Source organism: Cupressus sempervirens, chromosome 11 (assembly GCF_028749045.1).
Source record: "Cupressus sempervirens isolate cs-2001-9-10 chromosome 11, ASM2874904v1, whole genome shotgun sequence".
Lineage (NCBI taxonomy): Eukaryota > Viridiplantae > Streptophyta > Pinopsida > Cupressales > Cupressaceae > Cupressus > Cupressus sempervirens.
This window is the reverse complement of record NC_143128.1, coordinates 768,635,186-768,655,853: the sequence shown is the minus strand read 5'-3', so window position 1 is coordinate 768,655,853 and position 20,668 is coordinate 768,635,186. Positions and strand designations below refer to the sequence as shown.

At 35.1% G+C, this 20,668-nt stretch overlaps 1 protein-coding gene across 2 annotated transcripts; it reads left to right on the top strand.

Annotated features, from left to right (window-relative positions):
- The first annotated feature begins 17,814 nt into the window (after nucleotides 1-17,814).
- On the top strand, nucleotides 17,815-20,324 carry LOC149531870 (dof zinc finger protein DOF3.7-like). Of its 2 annotated transcripts, XM_089809313.1 has the most exons (3): nucleotides 17,815-18,083; nucleotides 18,685-19,542; nucleotides 19,864-20,324. In XM_089809313.1, the coding sequence occupies exons 1-3, from the start codon at nucleotides 18,033-18,035 to the stop codon at nucleotides 19,873-19,875; spliced, it is 921 nt and encodes a 306-aa protein (XP_089665439.1). In that variant the 5' UTR covers nucleotides 17,815-18,032; the 3' UTR covers nucleotides 19,876-20,324. The 2 variants fall into 2 exon arrangements, with proteins under 2 accessions (XP_089665439.1, XP_089665438.1); XM_089809312.1 differs by lacking the exon at nucleotides 19,864-20,324 and having other exon boundaries at nucleotides 17,886-18,083; nucleotides 18,685-19,727.
- The last annotated feature ends 344 nt before the right edge of the window (nucleotides 20,325-20,668 follow it).

Below are 20,668 nucleotides of genomic sequence, written 5' to 3'. Positions count from 1 at the left end.
CTCAACATGTCTAATTGGTTTGGTGATAGGGAGAAGTAGGGATGAACCAATCACTGATTCATGTTTCTTGTCTACCTCCAAGACTTAGGGTGTCTTGCAAGATCACCACATAGATTTATAGGACCTTTTCCAAGCTAATATCCCCCAATCTAGAACTCTACTCCACTATCTTGATAAGTTTTCACTTCTTTCTATCTGTTAGGTTACCATTCTAGAATTAGGAGCATTCAAAGTCTTCAACAAAACTAGGTCTTTTTGACCATTCTTCTCAACCACTTGTAGGATCATGGAAGGAGTCTCAAAATCTTGAAATGTACTCATTTGGCATCTTAAAACATCTTTCTATGGTTAAGTTTCTACCCAATTTCACCCTTTTTCTCCAAAATAGGGTTACAAGGAAGAGCCCCAATTAGCCATATTTCACCTACAAAATATGGATTTCCTCCTTTGTCTTCAACTTACCAGTCCAAATTTCCTTCATGGACCTCTATTCAATTTGTGACATCTTTAAGGATTTCTAGGTTTTAGACCCTAGAATGGTCGTATAACACCCTTGCTGATTTAGAGGGCTTGTACAAAACAAATCATTGTTTGGTCTTGTTTGATGGCTAAATGGATTGATGGAAGCCTTTCCTTCCATCCAAGGAACCTCCTCTTACTCCTCTTTCAATCTCCAATATCATTCTAAAAAAAATCTCCACAATCCTACAAGAAACAAGCTCTGCAACAACACTATTCCCTAGTCAAGCATGCTTTAGCTCGCCCAGGGCAACAACTTAAAAAAGCTTTCTAGAATTTTTAAGGATCCTAATTTTTCCAAAATATAGTACATTGAATGTACTCACTGTCCCCAAGAGGTTGTAGAATTCCAATGGTGGGATAGTGAGTTACACCATTATTTCTACAAGTTGTTGAAAACAAGACAACAAACTATCTAAAATGGAAATATTTTTATAACTATGAAACAAACAACTTTCAAAGAAAACTTCCTAAAGAGAAAATATTTGAATTAACCCTATCTATGATTCCATTAGGTACAACAACCAAGGAAAATGCCAAAAAATGTTTTAAAACTCAGAAGATTAGTAATTTTGACTTCAAAGTGTCATGCTACAACACTTGTCCATACAAATGACAATTCCTTATGCTTATTTTAGGGTTAGGAAGGTATTTATATGTCTTCTTAGCTATTTCCCTTCCATATTAGGGCTTGTGTTAGTCTTCTTCACATTTTAAAAGGAAAAATCCACCATTTATTGCAAAATCAACATTTTTGCAAAAATTGCAATATAGCAACTTTTGCAATTTTTACTTGCTTGCTCTTTCTAACACTTCCAACTTCTTAAATGGGCCATCCCTTAGTAATTCCATGCTAGGGACCCTTCCCTAAGCTATAGACTTATCCCTTAAGTTTCTTATTGCTCTATGGTAAGGTATGCCTTGACTTTTAGGCCAATTAGTGACTCTTCCAAAGACATTGTGACTTCCTACACCCTAGCTATCACACCTAGGTCTAATGACCCTTATTGATGCAGAGAACACGGCCTACTTTTACCACTTGGTTCTTAAACCTCTAAGGGTACCCAAGACCACTTCAAGATGATGTCTTGGTTACCATCATTTTCCAAATGATGACCTTTACTTATCTAAGTGGACTCCACTCTCCTAAGGTCCTTCCCTTTTCCTCTGGCTCTTGGAAAACTTGGATCAAAATATGGCTTTAGGGACACTTGCCCTCAACTAGGCCAATTAAGAAAAAATAAGTAAAAATGTTTCAAAACTTCAAACTTAGACTTGATTCAGTATTTCTAGGACTAAACCACTAGGATTCATGCACTCTCAAGGCCCCAACATCTTCAAAGGATTAATATCCCTAACTTAGGCCTAGAAATCCTAATAAGTCAAAATTTAGTTTTCCTTGGAAAAATTCCAAAATTTCCAAAGGAAAAATACCAACTTATCACTTTTTAAAATAACCTTTACCTAGTTCTTGAAGACTCCAAAGGATCAAGGGCCAACTCCATTCTAGGATATGCAAACTCCACTTTAGTCTGCATACCTAATAGGCCTAGTTAGGCTGGGTTTCCAACGAAAGTACTTGAAGATGGGTTCATAGAATCAAATCAACCCCATGGAACTCTTCCTCTCCTTCCTACAACTCCATTTCACCGTTCATTTGGGTTGAAATAATCAGTTTGGAAGCCTAAATGCCATTTCTTCTTCAATTCCTAGCTGAACATAGGGATGTTTAGCCTAGGGCCGGATGGTAAAAATATCAAACCAATTCATCTAGGTCTAAAACTCTACCATATCAAAGTAAACTGCCCTAAATTGTATCCCCCAATGAGGCATTAAATTTCAACCATGGGTTTGCAAGTAAGAGGCACATGTTTGCCAAAACCCTTGAATTTAGGCCTAGATAAGCAACCTTCACAAAAACTACAATAACTTAAGAAAATGAAAAGATATAACCTTCAAACCAAATGAAAATGAGACCTAGTTCATCAATCTATCCAACCATGATATTTGATCTCCTTCCTCAATTTTTACACATCTATACAACTTAGAAAAATTGAGAAAAAGGCATAAAATTAGAGTTTTATTCATTTAAATCTTCACCAATCCATACAATTATGTTGTCCTCTCCATGTAAAACATTTTTAAACATTTATTCCTTGCTTCCAATGGTCATAACATAATTCAAATGGTTATGCCAACATTCCACTACCTTTCTAATTGTTTAGCAAGAAAAGTTATCATTTTGCATTTTTTTTGCATGACAACATTGACATTTTTGCTTTAATAACCTCCTAGACACCTAAATCTTTGCCCAAATCCCCCAAGGCATTTAAATCTATCTAAAGACATAAAAAATCCTTATTGCATACAAAATAACTCAAATTCCTCAAATTTGACCTTTGGTTCAATTCAGTATCCTAGCTAAATGCAATGTTAGCACTTTGGAATCTAATAGTATATTAGGAGTAGGAGGTGTCTTGGTGGTTAGTTATTTCTTCAATTCAAAATTTACTAAGTTATAAGCCATAACCTTGCTTCTTGGGCTACTAGGAATCAAAGAGGTTAATGAAGGAACTATGACTTTTCCTCAATATGAGGCCTTCAAATTTAGTCCATATGCCCCTACTGATGTAAAAACAACATGCCTTAAGTTTGTGTTCCTTGTTCCATGTCTGGAGTAGGTTTCATATGTTAAGCCTTTATTTTCGTCAAGGTGCAAGTGCAGGGTTTTGGGCCTTTCTTGGGTTTTCAAACTTTGTTTAGGTGTTCTTGTGGGTAGTACTCTCCCAACCTTCATTGTTAGTACCCTACCTAATGCAGAACCTACAACCTACTTCCACCAAATGCTTCCTAAATGCCTAGCAACACCCAACCCACTGGAAGATGTTAATCAGGTGTACCAACCTTTACCAAATTTTGACCTCTATCTCTCCAAGTGGATTCCAATTTTCCAAGGTCTTTCCCCCTCTCTAGGGCTCTTAGCAAACTTGGGTAAAATCTAGGATTTAGGGACACTAGCCCTCAACTAGGCCAAATAAGGAAAAATATGCAACCAAGGTTCAAAAATCCAAACTTAGGCTAGGATCAGCATCACTAAGCTTATACCACTAAGATTCATGCACTTTTAGGGCTCTAACACCCCTAAAGGACAAATTTCCCAAAATCAGGCCTAGAAATCCTAGTAGGTCAGTTTTCAATTTTCTTTGGATAACTACCAAACTTCTCAAACAATGTGACAAACTTATCACCTTTCTAGATACCCCTTACCAAGTTCTTGAAGATTCCAAAATATCTTGAGCTGACCCTACTCCAACATATCCTAACTCCTACTTGGTTCATAGACCTAATAGGCCTAATTAGGTTGGCTTTTAAAAGCAAGTGTTAGGAAATGGGTTTATAGAACCAAAAAAACTACATGGAATTAATCCTCTCCATGACACATCACCATTTTACCCTTTACCTAGGTGAGATCAATTGGTTTTAGAGTCTTATCACCACTTCTCCTACAAATCTGAGTTGAACACGTAGAGATGTTCAACCTAGGGCTTGTTGGAAAAAAATAGCAAAGCTCCTCCTTTGGGCCTAAAACTCTACCATATGAAATATAATACCACTAAATTTCTTCCCTACAAAAGGAATAAAGGTCCCACTGTTGGGTTGCAAGTTAAAGGCACATGTTTGCCAATAACTCAAAATTTAGGCTTAAACAAGAAACCCTCACCAAAAATGCAATAACTTACACAAATGCAATGATAAAACCTTCAAACCAAATGAAAATGAAAGATACTTCAGATATCTATACAACCATGTCAATTGGTTGCATGTGCTGATCCATACATATTTTTACAATGCAAAAACATAGTCAAATTGGCATAAAATCAAGTTTATCTATTGTTGCAACTTCTCAAATCCGTACATCCACCACCACACTGATCATGTATGGCCATTACATTCTTATATGACTTTTTTACAATAGTTATAACAATATTTCAAATGGTTAAGCCATTGTACAACCACTTTGCAACCATATTGCAAAGTTGTCAACATTTTGCAATTTTGCTTGACAACTTTTGCAATTTTTGACAATTTTTGACAACTAACTTCCTATACACCTAGGACTTGAATAAATTACTCTAAGGACCATTAAAACCTTCCAAGGATCACAAAAATACTATTTTCATTTATAGATCACCAAAATTTCTCATTTTTGACCCATTGGCACAATTTGGCACTCTGGCTTATAATGGTAGCTAGAGCCTAATTGACCTTACATTTTGGTCTTATTACAACATTCTCATTAATGTTCCAAATCTAGAACTAGGACCACTATCCATTTGCCTTGGTTCCCTACACCACTGACACTTTCATAAATGATTCAAGGTGACCCTGCACCAGTCTTTCTCTCTCTCCCTCTCTCCCTATTCAATCTAATGAACCAACATGATCTGCTCTACATTTTAATGTCTCAAGTATTGCCTTGTGGTCTGACTCATGAACTTTTCAAATATTTTATTATGTGGTTTTCCACCATATTTTATCAAGTGGACATTTGATGCAAAAAAAAGGTTCAAATAATGAAGAATCTTCCTCTCTATTTGCCAATCCTCGAATAAACACAAGTTAGGGTTCTTCATAGAATATCATCTAAGCCATGTGCTGGTTACAACCACTGCACTAATATGGTACTCTAAACCTTCACCATCTATAAACAAGTGATCCAATTTTTGTCTAGCTTGGACACAAACACACAAATAATAACATGGCCCTTCCTCATGTTCTTTAGGTGCAATAACAACAAAAACATGACCTATAGCGATAAATGTACAAAATGCAGCCATTAATTTAGAAAACACTTAGGTAAACATTATAAAGTTACATATTGAAATTACAAAGATATATATATATATATATATATATATATATTACCAAGTTGCACTAGATTAGACAAGTGGTCAAATTCAATAGACGAGTCCATCTCTACCATTTCTAGTGCTTGTGGGGGATGATAGGTGTCAGTTGGGTCCAAAACTTGTATATCCCATTTTTCCACCCATTCAATCAACTCACAGTTATCCCAATTTTCCTTTTCACATGATGGATAATAGCATGCTATTTTTCATGTTGGATACTCCATGAACCTACATCAAAGCTTCTAAAAGATTACAACTCACTTGATCCTATTAGTGTACACAAATTCTTATATGGTGCAATGTTAGTATTATCTATCAACCAAAAAAATCGATGAACCATAGACTCACCTTCCTTACCTGGACCCATTATAGTGTTACACTACTAGATGATGGATTTTGCATCTGTCAATATTGCTCTATCTTTTTACTTTAGTTCTTCTCAAGCTAAGGCTCTTTTGATGCATGTGCCTACACCATCATGCTCTCCCTTTCCATGACCAGCCTCTGTGAAATTTTACATATATTGAATTCTACACAACTTGTGCATCCTGCTCAACCAATAGAACATCTATGCATTCTTGAATTAAGATTCACAATTGTTTGACCAAATAATGTGTTGATGATATGATATGTCCCTATTAGCCAAATCTCCATAAAATAGTTGAAAACATCCATGTACAAACTCCATAGAATGTGATCGATCATCGCTGATGTAAAAATGGTACTCCATCAAAATGTTTCTGTAATCCTCTGTACTTGTAGGTGAATGCATGAATGTTATGTGAAAAAATATGGAAACCTATTGAGAAGTATAATACTTTTCTTGCACCTTATTTTGTGGTTCTAGTGTGTAGTTCTCTATGAAGTCTACAACTGAAACAATGGTATCTACTGGAAATGTATCCTTGCACAACTTGAATTGCAAATCCAACCATCGAGCTCTATGTGTATGCCTTGTATACTCATAAATAATCTTTTCACAAATAATCTTCATGAACTCATACATTGGAATATTTTCAATGACTAAATCACATCTTTTACCCTGTTTCCCATCCTTTAGAGCATATGCCACTATCTTATATTTTTTGCAATCTAATATTTTATTTCTAATTGCATGTGTACTATCCATATGTTTACAAGTTGATAAAATTTGCAAAGAACCACAAAATAAGCATGTACCATCCAAGCATGACATCTTGTAAAATTTTTGGTCATCTCCTATTTCACATAAAATGTTAGATATGAATTCCCTTGAAGATCTTGGAGGCTCATTCATGTCACAATCTTGTAAAACAAACTTAGAATGCAAAAACACACACATATGCCTAAAAACATCAAAATGTTTAAAAAATTCAATATGTATCCTAAAACAAGAAGTTGTGCTTGTGTGATTTATCTTTACATAAAAAGGTTTACTCATCTCAAAAAATCTTTGACTTATTCAAATTTGAGGATACATACCAATAAATTTTGCAAAAAATTGTGTTTGAGTTGAGTCCAGCAAATGTTTCACATGTGGGTCATGATTTTGGCTACCAATCATCCTTCTTATAACATTTCTTTGATTAGGAAAAATACGTGTGTTATTTTTCAAAAAATCTTCAATCAATGATTTCAAAGGTTCATTAATTTCTTTATCCTTTCATGGTAGCCTACCGCTAATTGTTCGTAACTCATTTTTTGTTGGATCTTCCAATCTCTCACGCCTAAGCATGGCTCTCCTTAGAGTACCTCTACCAAATTTTAATTTTTTTCTTATCTTTCTCATGAGTTGAGATTTCTTCATTTAGGTACTTACTATTGTTGATGTAAGTACTCTTCTTGTGATATTACTATCTTTGGTGTGTGATTTAGAACCCACTTTTTCATAAGCACTTGTTAGAATCTTTATAATATTTTTTTCATTTGAATCATCCATTGTTCTTAGCCCAAGAATCTTCATGATAGGCCTAAATTTAAAATTCCTCATCATTTCAAAAAACAATTGGCATTGACCTATAATATATAATTCTTCAAAGAATAATCTCCACATACGATTAACTTTTATTTGCCAAGTACACTTGCTAATCTTGTCGAGCATTAATTTTAAAATGTTAGTATTCATATCAATCAAATATTTTGGTCTCCTTAAATCAATTCTAGAAGGTGTTATAACCTCTTCCATTCCCTCAACATTTTGAACATCAACATAAGGTTGAGTATTTTGTGTACCTTGAACCAAAGACGATGTGCCTTGGCAATAAGATGCAAAAGATGAAATATACCCTACTTGATATGTTGATGTTGTGACTTCAACATGACATGATAGAGTGTGTACATCATTGGATCTATAAGTTAACATATATTTAACATGAGAGGATGATATGGCTCCAACATTGGAAGATGGTGTAGCTTCACAATTCAATTGTCTTCTTGAGCATAACACTCTCATTTGTTCTCTTTGTCTTTTCAATTCTTCCTCTTTGTTTCTTTGTATCGGTGGTTCTTATTCCTCTTTAAAATTCAATTCTTCATTATTGCTTTACAATTTTATTTGTTCATGTAGTAGTTTCATTTTATCTCTTTTAATTGCCAAATCTCTCTCCCTCTCTTCATTTGTTTGAGTTTTTGGTTTCTTCCTTGGCATGATGATGATTTCTATATGTCAAACTATTCAAATATTTGAATTACTTACAATTTGTAAATTACATTCAAATATATATAAAAATTATAATTATTTCAATGAATACACAATACATATTAAACAACTTTCCAAATTTCTAACCTTGTCCAAATAACTATTCATTCAAAGATAAAAATTTCAATAAATTCACTATATATTAAACAATATGTCAAATTATAATCAAATTTGTCTCTATATAACAAAAAAGAATATTTAAAAAGGAATTCACTAACCTTTTCTATAGAAAGAATATTCAAATAGCATATCCAATGATTGAATTTGGTGTTTTCTAGCTTCAAATAGAATGAAAGAATTTTCAAAAAGCATTCAAATAGTGTTTGCTAACTTCCAACAGCTTGAAACCTTTGTTTTCTGTTGGAACAATAGAATAAACAATAGAGAAAAAGTAGAATATGCATTAGCAAGGACCCAAACTTGCTTTATGACCATTTTGGTGTTTTCATATAGTGCATACACACTATAAAACACATACACACTATAGTATGTATCCACTATGTGAAAAATAATCTCTCCCTATCCCACCATCCCCCATCCCCTACTCTCTCTCACTCTCTCTCCTCTCCCATCCCCTACTCTCTCTCTCACTCCCTCTCCTACTCCCTCTCCCACCTCCTACTCTCTCACTCTCTCTCCCATCCCCTACTCTCTCTCACTCTCTCTCCTCTCTGATCCCCTACTCTCTCTCACTCTATCTCTCCTCTCCCATCCCCTACTCTCTCTCTCGCTCTCTCTCCTCTCCCATCCCTACTCTCTCACACCCTCTCTCCTCTCCCATCCACTACTCACACACACACACACACACACTCCCATCCCCCCTCTCTCTCCCTCTTCCACTTCCTACTCTCTCTCTCCCATCCCCTACTCTCTCTCTCTCTCCTCTCTTATCCCGTACTCTCTCTCACTCTCCCTCTCCCACCACCTACTCTCTCTCTTACTCCAATCTCCCCTCTCTCTCTCCCTCTCCCACTGCCTACGCTCTCTCTTCCATTCCCTACTTTTGCTCTCTCTTCCCTCTCCCCTGTCCTACTCTCTCTCTTTAACACACAGACACTCCCAACCCCCCCTCTCTCTCTCCTCTTCCATCCCCTACTCTCTAGATCTCTCACACACACTTCCATCCCCTCTCTCTCTCCCTCTCCCTCTCCCACTCCCACCACCTACTCTCTCTTTCTCACTCTCTCTCTCCCTCTCTACTCTCTCTCCCATCGCTTACTCTCACTCTCTCTGCCACCCCTACTCTCTCTCACAATCCCTCTCATTCCCTACTCTCTCTTTCTCTTATACACACTCTCATCCCTCTCTCTCTCTCTTCCTCTCCCACTCCCTCTACCACCACTTACTCTCTCTCTCTCTCTTAGGCTACTCTCTCTCTTTCTTCCTTCTCCCATCCCCTACTCTCTCTCTCTCTCTCTTTCACACACACACACACACACACACACTCCCATCCCCTCTCTCTCCTCTCCCACCCCCTACTCTCTCTCTCTCTCTCTCTCTCTCTCTCTCTCTCTCTCTCTCTCTCTCTCTCCCACTCCCTCTCCCATTGCCTACTCTATCTCTCTATCTCTCTCTCTCTCTCTCTCTCTCCCATCCCCTACTCTCAATCTCTCTCTCCCATCCTGTACTCTCTCAGCCACCCCTATTCTCTATCTTACTCTTCCTCTCTCTCCCATCCCCTACTCTCTCTTCCCTCTCCCATCTCCCATCCACTACTTTCTCTCTTTTCCACCCCTACTCTCTCACACTCTCACACTCTGTCCCATGCCTTGCTCTCTCTCTCTCTCTCTCTCTCTCTCTCTCTCTCTCTCTCTCTCTCCTCTCCCACTACCTACTCTCTCTCTTCCATCCCCTACTCTCTCTCTCTCTCTCTCTCTCTCTCTCTCTCTCTCTCTCTCACACACACACACACACACACACACACACACACACACACACACACACCCATCCCCCCCCTCCTATCCCTCTCTCTCTCTCTTTCTCTCACTTTGCCTCTCTCCTTCCCTCTTTATGCACTATTTAGGTCTTAATAGTGCATGCACACTTATTAAGACTCAAATTCTAAAAAGCTTTGAATAGTGCATGTGCACTATAGCACACACATGCTATAGGGAGCACACACTATTTAAAGCTTTTCATTCTACCAAGCCTAAGGCTTGGTTTTTCCTTGGGGATCTAACTCAAAGGTTTGGAGTCTGTAAACTGGTCTGAGATGTGTTTTGCTGCAAGCATACAAAAAAAGATTGATTTTTGTTGTGTGTTCTCCTTCAAGTCTCCTCATGATTAAGCATCAATAAAATTAGGTTACATGACATTGTAGGTCTTTGTGTTAGCTATATAACTATATAATTTATTTTTAATTTGAACTATTTCAAGCCTTACAACTATAATTTCTTTTGAATGTATGTCTAGTTTTAGTCAAAAATCAACATGTACTAATTTCGCTATAGATTTTAGCTCGTTCATTGAATTTTGCAACAAATTAGTTTTTTAGAAACTAGACTCCATTCTACAGAATTTGAAAAAAAGAAGTTTTGATTTTAGATTAGTTTTCAATCATTTCTAGGGGGAGCACATAGATATTTCACATTTTTGGGATGTGTCTAATTAAAAAATTCATTAAAAAATACACATTATAAAATTACCCAAAAAATCTAGGATAAACTACATAGTGTTAGGTAACTTTTGACTAGAGCGATTAAAGAATTTCATAAAAAAGTTAAAATTTTAGGGAGGCCACACTTTGTACTGTGTTATGTTTTTTTTGGAATAAATATTACCTCTTTCTATGCTCCCCTTTTTTGAGGAACTAAAACTAAACCATTTTGAAAAAAACTTTAGTAGTTTAGAAACTAGATTCAAAGGAGGACTACTTTTTTTTTTTGGTCATATTTTAAAATTTTGAGCATAACTATCTTCAAATTCTTAGACTATAGTGTCATATCTTAAAATTTTGAGCATAACATAAAGTGATGCATGAGCATCTTGGGTTGCATTGCTATCCTGCATGTTTTTAGTTTTCTTAGTTTCTGTTCAGGTGTAATGACTTGCATTGTTAAGCTATTAGTTGTTTCCAAGCATTTAGTAGATGTCGAGCTTCCTAGTTGATGGTGAGTTCATAATGGTCGTCAAGTTTGTAGTAGTTGTCAATTTTCTTTGGTTTCTGAGTTCCTACGATTGTCAAGCTTTCTTTGGTTGGTAAGTTCATTTGGATGATGAGTGGTCTATGTGTGGTTTCTTGTTGAGGCCAACATTTGCATTTAATTTTATGTTAGATATCTATTGTAAGCCAACTTGTGGCTTATTATTACATTTAATAGGATAGTTTTTTTTTTTTATAATTACAACAGGCCAACTTGTGTCCTTACATATATTTAAAGAGTCTTAGGTAGAATCTTAGGACAAATCTTAGAGTGTGGAGATGTGTAGTTTTATCTTTGGGAGTTGACTTTGAATTAGAATACTGGCCATAACCTAGAAGGCCTTACAATTGGGCAAGTAATTGATCAGTTCATGAATATATCAAAGCATTTTCTTCCTCTATCTCTTGAGTTGTGTCTTTCATGATTATTTCTACTATTTTTACTCTAGTAGGTGACTAGGATAGCTGGGGGTGCCCCTTGGTCCTATTTATTTCCCCCCCTCCCTGCATCATAAAGGCTAGAGAGTAACAACTAAGTGATCTATAATTTTCACTAAATTTTGTGTATTAGACCCATTTAAGTTCCTTAACAAAATAAGATACCATTTCAATCCACAACTATCCTTCACTGATTAGTTCCTCTTTTTCACCAATAGTATATCGTTTACCACAATCATCCTCCTCTCTTCTTCATGATTCTACAATGTAATGAAATTCATAACTTAACTTACCTTTCTCTTATATAGAAATAATTTGATCAAAAACTCTAAACCTAGATCCAACAATCATAATCTAATTGATCTTGTGATTTTATTGTTTCCATTAATAATTTTTGACCTTATAGAAACTTCTTGAGAAATCACCCTTTTCCTTATTATCTTGATCTTTGTGTCATCACCATGTTCCTTGAATTACTCTTGAGTCATCCTATTTCCTCTTTACGATTCATTATTTGAGCTTTGTTTCCTTATAGGCTTTTACTATTTTTATAAGTAATTCTTTTTTATTACAAGATTATGTTCTTAGTTTACCTATAAGACATAGAATTATTGATAAGTATTACTTGATACAACTATCTTCTTGCAAATAAACTTACCTTACTCCTTTAGTTACATCTTGATCATTATCTTCATGAATAGTATCCATTAACCATTAGCTATCTCCCTAGCATATTCCTGCTGAACAATCAAATCCTTCAACTATCTACTATTTTCTATTCTTACTATTACCTAATAAGATCCTTATCAACACGTCCTTGTTACATTAATTAACATATGCATATGATAAAAACTTTTTGCTTTTAAAAGATATGGTAGCAATTCAAAACAATATATCAAATAGTTTGACATCAATAAAAAACAATAATAGTTGATTATCATGTTATCGATCATGTTCAAACCTTTCTTCACCAACAACTTGACTTCTTCATCAAGTGAACATGTTATGCAAATAACTAGGAAACTTGGTGTTGCTAGATTGAGTTATGGTGATTATTGTGAATATAATATGATTATTTATATATCTTCTTGTATCTAGGAGCTTGGGAAAGTCATTGGTTTTTATTTTGGTATCATAACCACAACTTGTGATGGTTTTTGATATCATGATGAGTTTTAGCAAAAATCCTTTGATTTCCATATTTTGGTCTTAGTTGTAGCTTTCTAGTGGTGTCAAAAATTGTGATAAGTTTTTCAATATCCTAATACGTGACCTATATTTCATAATGTAACATGGTGATTATGTAATCCTAGGTTTAGTTATGATTTTTTTAAACTAATGTAATATCCTAGCCAATGCAACAATGTTATCACATGATTTATTAAAAGCCAAAGGGTGCATATATGGATATTGATATATAAAAGGGGGATTCATTATATTTAAATTATGGTGTAGAAGTGGTGAATGATTATATAAATTGTAATTATGGTTGTACGCATGGAAAAAAATGTATGTGATACATGTATGTGTGGTGCAAGTGCAAACTTACTTAGATAGATAATTTGAGAAGGTGCAAACAACAAGAAATTTCAATATTAGAGGGTTAAAAAGTATACTTTATTTGACTCTTCTTTCATCCTATCAACAATGATGCTTATTATTTTTTGGGGGGAATAGCCACTATTGCAATGAAGTAACTGATAGCATTCTTTGATACTATAATGAACATTTTACAAAGTTATCTTTGTTATACACAATCATATTAGCTAGTGTTAGCCTAACTGGTGTCTTTCATCTCATGTGAATTAGCTTCTTTGTAGTATTTCCTAGTTTATATTTTGCATTTAAATCGCGATATTGGTTGTGTTGATCTTTTTCTTATGATTATATCTTTACATTGGTGATATATTGTTCTATAATTGATAACCATTAAGCAGTGGTTGTTTATTATTAAACCAACAAATCAAAAGTTTTATAGGTGTGCAGGAATAATTGATCCACCCACCTATGAGTTATTCATCTTGTTCAACAATCTAGTGCTTGAATGTACAAAGATGTTGAGGGCTATGTATAGCTGATTTGTGCCAAGTTATAGAGGATTGGTTGAATGTATGTGAGAGATACAATATATTTATTAGAAATTGGTATTTTATATTCATGAAGAGTTTAGGAATAGACATAGCAATAATGTTTGGATTGATGAAGTTTGGTATGATAGAGTTAGATAATGTCAAGGTAGATGCATGCTCATGATTTGATTTTGGGTCCTTGATTGGATTTTTCTGTGTTGATAAAGACCATAGAGTAGGTGTTGGAGAATATAGGAAGAATAATTTTTGTGTCTAACCTAATAATGTAGCATGTACCAATGAATCATGAAATAATTTACAGAGTTTTTTGCATGCTCAAGGATGATGTTGAGGATCATTGATATGTACTTGACAACATAAAATAGGTTACTTTCTAATATGAGTTTTAATATAAGTACACATTTTCTAATTAGGTTATAAGTAAGGTAGACCTTATTTGTATAAATGAATGTTGTGAATTGTAGTTTTGAAGGGTGTGTAGTGTATGTAAGTATGTGAACCATGCATTGGTAATTATGTGAAGATGTATGAGTTGAATCTAATATACTTTATTAAAACTAATTGGGTATGTTGAAGGTGCTACTAACTAGTTTATAAAGTTGTGGATTGTTGTCCAGTTGTAATTATAAGGCAATGAGCCTTCCTTTGAGTGAAGATCTCTAGGAAGTGTTCCTAATTGCACATACACCCCCTATTATAATAAGTTATACTTATAACAAGGTATAATTTATTGTAGGTTTCAACCACATCATATTTTCCTCCTATCAGTGTTTCTACATAAAAGTCTCTGTGTTATGTATTGATGAGTTGTTGTGGATATGTCTTTACATGCTTAACATTTTAATCTATTGTTTAATGGTCTAATTATACAAATTGGTTGAAGTTTCTATACTTAGGTCACAATCAATTTAACCTCCCTATCATTTATGTGGTGTTTCTACTTCTAACAAATTAGACATATAGGTAGAAACAACCATGACATAACAATTCATGACAAGCATTATCTCTATATCTCCTTCAACCTGCCATGTATGATGAACCTATGCTTCCAAAGCTAACAAGGAAATTCAAATCCCAAAAAAATTATAGATCACAGATTGATTAATCCAATAAGAAACATCTTCTATAATTGAATCAATATAAATGATAAGCACATGATGATATTTACTGCTTTGAAGATAATCAATGAGGCTGACCTTCTTTGTATAAATGAATGTAGTCAATTGTAGTTTTGAAGGGTGTGCAGTGTGTGTAAGGGTGTGAACCATACATTGGTAATCATGTAAAGAGGTATGAGTTGAATCTAATATACTTCATTGGAATTGACTGGGTATGTTGAAGATGCTACTAGCTAGTTTGCAAAGATATGGATTGTTGTCCAATTGTAGTTGTAAGGAAACAAGTCTTCCTTTAATTGGCGATCTACAAGAAGTGTGCCTAATTGAAATTACATTCCCCATTATAACAAGTTATAGTTTTAAGAAGAGCTATACTTTTAACAATGCATAATGTATTGTGGGTTTTAACCCCACCATATTTTTCCCCTATCAGGGTTTTTGGTAAAAATCTTGGTGTTATGTGTTGATGAGTAGTTGCGAATATGTTTTTACATGCTTAACATTTTTATTTATTGTTTAATGGTTTAAATTTATAGATTGGTTAAAGTTTCTATGATTAGGTCACAATTGATTTTACCTCCCTATCAATTATGTGGTATTTCTACTTCTAACAAATCAAACATGTAGGTAGAAACAACAATGAGATAACTATTCATGACGAGGATTATCTCTATATCTCCTTCAACCCACCATGTATGATGAACCTATGCTTCCAAAGATGACAAGGAAATTCAAATCCCAATAAATTTATAAATCATAGAATGATTACTCCAATAAGAAACATCTTCTATAATTGACTCAAGATAAATGACAAGCATAGGATGATCGTTACTCCTTCAAAGATAATCATTTACTTTGTTTAGTTTTGAGCTCACCCCCACATAGAAAGAGTGGGAAAGTTCCCATGCACATATAAGGGGAGAGCCTAAGAATAGAACAATACCAACAACCACCAATTTGTTAGAATTCTTAAAGTACCTCCATTTGAGGAGAGAATGGAAATACTTAAATCTCATAAAGAAATTTCCATAGTAAAAACCTTTGAATCCACGAAAAATGAATCATTTAAGCAACATGTATTGAATAATATGCACCCTCCATACCCAAAAAATAGAACCACCATATTTGTCATACCCCTAAATGCAAGAAAAACCCACTTACATAACCCCAAACATGGATTAAAAGTGAAACTACACAAACTTTGCACAAAATCCTTATGTTGAGAATGGTCCTACCAAAGGTAGAAATGAGCTAGGGCATAAGAGTTTTAGGCAGCAATGATGTCACAGTACATAGCCATTTTCCTACCTACTTAGAATAATACTTAGAATACTATTTGAAGATGCATATCTAAATATGATTCTAATCACATGAATATAAAGGAGGCTCGTACACTAATTTCCATTACAACTAGTTTGACATCTAATTCACAAAACACAAGTCAAGGAGAAATGAGCTAGGTTATAATTTCATATCTCTTATGTCTACAAAATTCTTAATAAACCCATATAATTACCATTATTCTCATCCAACTACTATGAAAAGGAGAAAATAAGAAAACTATCTAAAATATCAACATTAAGGAAGAGCCTACATTTCAAATCTATTTAACTACACTAATTGTATATTTTTCTTAAGCATTGACATATAATTATTCCATCAAATATCTACTACTCTCTCAATGTAATGTAAACTATAACTTTTAGATGAATAATTTTATTTATTTATTACTCAGTTGTTAAAGAACATAATATATAAATATATAGAAATACATGTTAAGTTTTATTATTTGACAAAATAATATTTACTTTATCTAAAACCCAAATGATTTAAATACTCAAGATCGATATTCTAACTGTACTAGCTAAAAGTTGAATTTAATATAATAATAATAATAATAATCTTATATATTAAAACTTTGAAAAAACTACACATTATCTATCCCATCCCCATTAATTTAAACCTTCATGAATACTAAGCGGATTTTATTTGGAAGTACAAATCTAGGAGCGAAGGGTGAGACTGAGTATTTTATTCAGGTGTTTTATGGAATCGGGAAGATTTCTCATATAATTGGGCATAATCTCGAAGGCATTATTATAGCCAAATCAGCAGAGCATGTTTCTGTTTTCAAAGAAATCTCTTGAGAATTCTTTGCTTATAATTAGGTGTGAACTCGGAAATATTAAAACGGTGGTCCCAAAAGGGATGTCTTCTGAAAATTAGACATGGGTTACTGTATAAGCACTAGATATTGAGCATGTTTGGAATAAAAAAATGGATATTTGAGGAGGCTAGGCAGACAGATTGATAACAATATTTACGGTTGAGGAAGGACAATAAAAAACTAAAAGAGAGTTGCGTAGATGGGTATACTTATGTTGATTGTGCAATGGTTGGCGCATACTCAGCATGAGGAGGAGGAGGAGGAGGGAGGAAGAAAGAAGGAAGAATGGAGAATAGGGAATAGAGAATAGAGAGAATAGTGGTCGTCATCATCAGCACAAGTGGGGGTGGTGGCCCTCCTGACAAATGACATGGTGTGAGCAAGAGTCACCATCAAATGGATAAATGCTGAGGAACCCAAAGACGTTTCACATATAATTAAGATTGAGCCAAAATGAAAATGGGCACTCTCAGATCTCACCAAATCTTCTTCTTCCTCCTTTGTTTGTTTCCTACACGTTTTTTGGGCAAGGGAAAATAGGGGGACCCATTTCGAGAGTGGAGGCATTGGCATTGTCATTGCCATTGCCTGGCTTCTTCTTTTCAGGAATGGACTTTTTGGGGCCCATCATCTCATCTCATCTGCTCTACTGTAATCCAGTACATTAATTACCCTTCCATTCCCATCTAGTCTCCTGTCAAATCAGAGGCTACCATTCACCTACATATATTCAATCACACCATTTCAAAACCTATGCTTGCTTCATCCCTCATCCCACCCCTCCATTCAATCATGACATGCCCCTCAGATCTGTCAAAACACTGCCGGGCAGCTTCACTTTTAAGTTAATACCATAAACCAAGCAACCTCTTCAAAACTCTTCTGTTTTTCCCTCCTTCCAGAGATAGTAGATAGGGTTTGTGAGATTCAGAGCAGTGTTTTATCTGGATCTTGTGAAATCAGGAATTGTCATGGGACCGACTGCTGCCCAAGTCTGCATAGATTACACTGGGTGTGAGCAGGTATGATATGAGATGAATATAGCTAAAAAATTTTAGGTCAGTTTGGGTATGGGGTTTTACTACCCATCAAAGCTTATCTTCTTGTTTGAAAGTTTCCTCCCACAAGACTCCACAGATGAATTCTTCTTTATCTTGATATGGAAGATCTGAAAAACAAGAGATCAAATTTTTCAATGTCTTTATATCAATGTTTCTTGATTCAAGATAACAAATTATCTTGATATGGAAGCTCTGTAGAACAAAAGATCAAATGCTTCAATGTCTTCAAATCACTGTTTCTTGACTCAAGATTCCAGTTTTATATAAATTCTTAACAAATTATCTTGTTATGGAAGATCTGTAGAACTAGAGATCAAATTCTTCCTTATCTTGACATCAATGTTTCTTAATTGAAGATTCCAGTTTTATATAAATTCTTCATTATTTTGATATGGAAGCTCTGTAGAACTAGGGATCAAATTCTTCATTATATTGACACCAATGCTTCTTGATTCGAGATTCCAGTTTTATATGAATTCTTCCTTGTATCTACAGATGAATAAATTATCTGATTTTCCATCTTGAGTGATCTAATGGGGCTTATGTTTGTTTGAATGGTCAGGACAAAGACATGAAGGGTGGCATGGGCATGGAGGAGGATGTGATAGGCTGCTCTGGGGTTATGCTTGCAGAGAGAAGAGGAAAACCTCATCCGGAGCAAGCCTTGAAGTGTCCAAGGTGTGATTCAGCAAATACTAAGTTTTGCTATTACAACAACTACAGTTTATCACAGCCAAGGTACTTCTGCAAGACATGCAGGAGGTACTGGACAAAAGGAGGTGCTCTAAGGAATGTTCCAGTTGGAGGAGGGTGCAGGAAGAACAAGAGGCCCAAGAGAACATCTGATGAAGGGAGCTCCATCTCTACTCTTACTGATCATAATACAAGTAATGAATTCGGCAGGGACATTAACCATCCCTCCATCTCCGGCTCTATGTTCTTTGGGAATGACATGAATGCAGCATTTGCTAGAATCCAGGGTGTTGAGGATTCTGCCTTCCCGAATTCCAATACTGCTGATTTCTTGGGAATGTCATATGATGGCAATGGCATGCATTCAATGAAATCCACTGGGTTTTCTGGTATGGAGTTTCTTAAATCCCTAAGGAGGATGGATGGTGATATGAATTCCTTGCTAGTGGATCCACAATTGGGAGGTTTCTCCAATTTGGCTCCTTTCACTCATGGAATGAATAATAGCGTTTTTCCTTGGAGAGAGCACAAATTTCATGAAGCCCTTGAAGGAGGATCCATGATGATGATGAATTTGGAGGCTCAAACAGCTGAAAATTCAGTGAAGCAGCCAAAGTTAGAGCTTCTCACTGGCCTGAGTTTTGGCCAGGAAAAGGAATGGCAGGAGCAATTGCAATTCTACAAGAATAATGGAGGAGGAGCATGGCCATTTTACACCTCATCATCTGTAAGCTCTCTCAACTAGGAACAATGAAAAATATATATTTAGTTGGGTGTCTTGAACCGTTAGTGGATGTTCGGTCCAGTCCTTGTTTGTTGAAACATCCGGACAAACCATGAAATTTCATGTGGATGGGATAATTATGACTACGCTTTTGTCTACTTTAACAGACATTGGGAGTACTTTGAAAACTTTAGCATTTTTTTCTTTCTTTTCCTCCAGAGCAGCAGTACTAAAGGTTGAACACTAACTCTCTCTCTCTCTCTCCCCTTTGTTCAAAACTCAAATTGACCATTTGTTTTGCTTATATTGATGGCTGATCTGCAGTCAAAAGCTTGAAGCTTGTTTTTGTCCGGCTTCAGCCTTTGTATAGAGAAGCCTTGAACTGCTGGCTAATACATAGAGTACACAAGGGCTTTGAAGCTTGTTAAGGGCATCAAAGCATAACATTGAGCAGCATATACAGTGTGTATACTTCCCTAGTGGAATTGAAGGCAAGAATTGCTTCCCATGCTGTTGGGGTGCAAGTAAGTCTAGAATCTTACATATTAGTGCTTGTATGGCGCAGACTACTTGTATTCTCTGTGCTTAGGATGAAGGAACTTAAGTGTGAGAATTCGAGTACTAATTTCTCTCTACTGTTTTGAGTGATTAGACTTGGCCGACCAATGGCCAATGTTTGAAATTTTTATTGTATACCATAGAGAAAGATTAGTTCTTTCCCCTACATCTTTACAATGCTCTATAAGGCTTGTAATATTTCAATGAATAAATTTATTTTCTTACTACTGTGGCACTCAATATATGTCCTTGGTGCTGTAAAAGCCAACTCCTTCCACTTCAATTGTCGATCTTCTTATTTTTTTAATATAGGAATTCAGTCATCCCCTCTTAAGAAAATACTATCACTGTTCTACAATTATTTATAAAAGATAATGTATCTGTGACATAGAGTATTTTGAGAGATCTATTATAAATGCCAGTTTTTCTTTTAAAACTCAATGCAGCTGCAACAATTATTTATAAAAGATAATGTATCTGTGACATAGAGTATTTTGAGAGATCTATTATAAAAAATGCCAGTTTTTCTTTTAAAACTCAATTCAGCTGGATCAAATGGAATGGATAATCT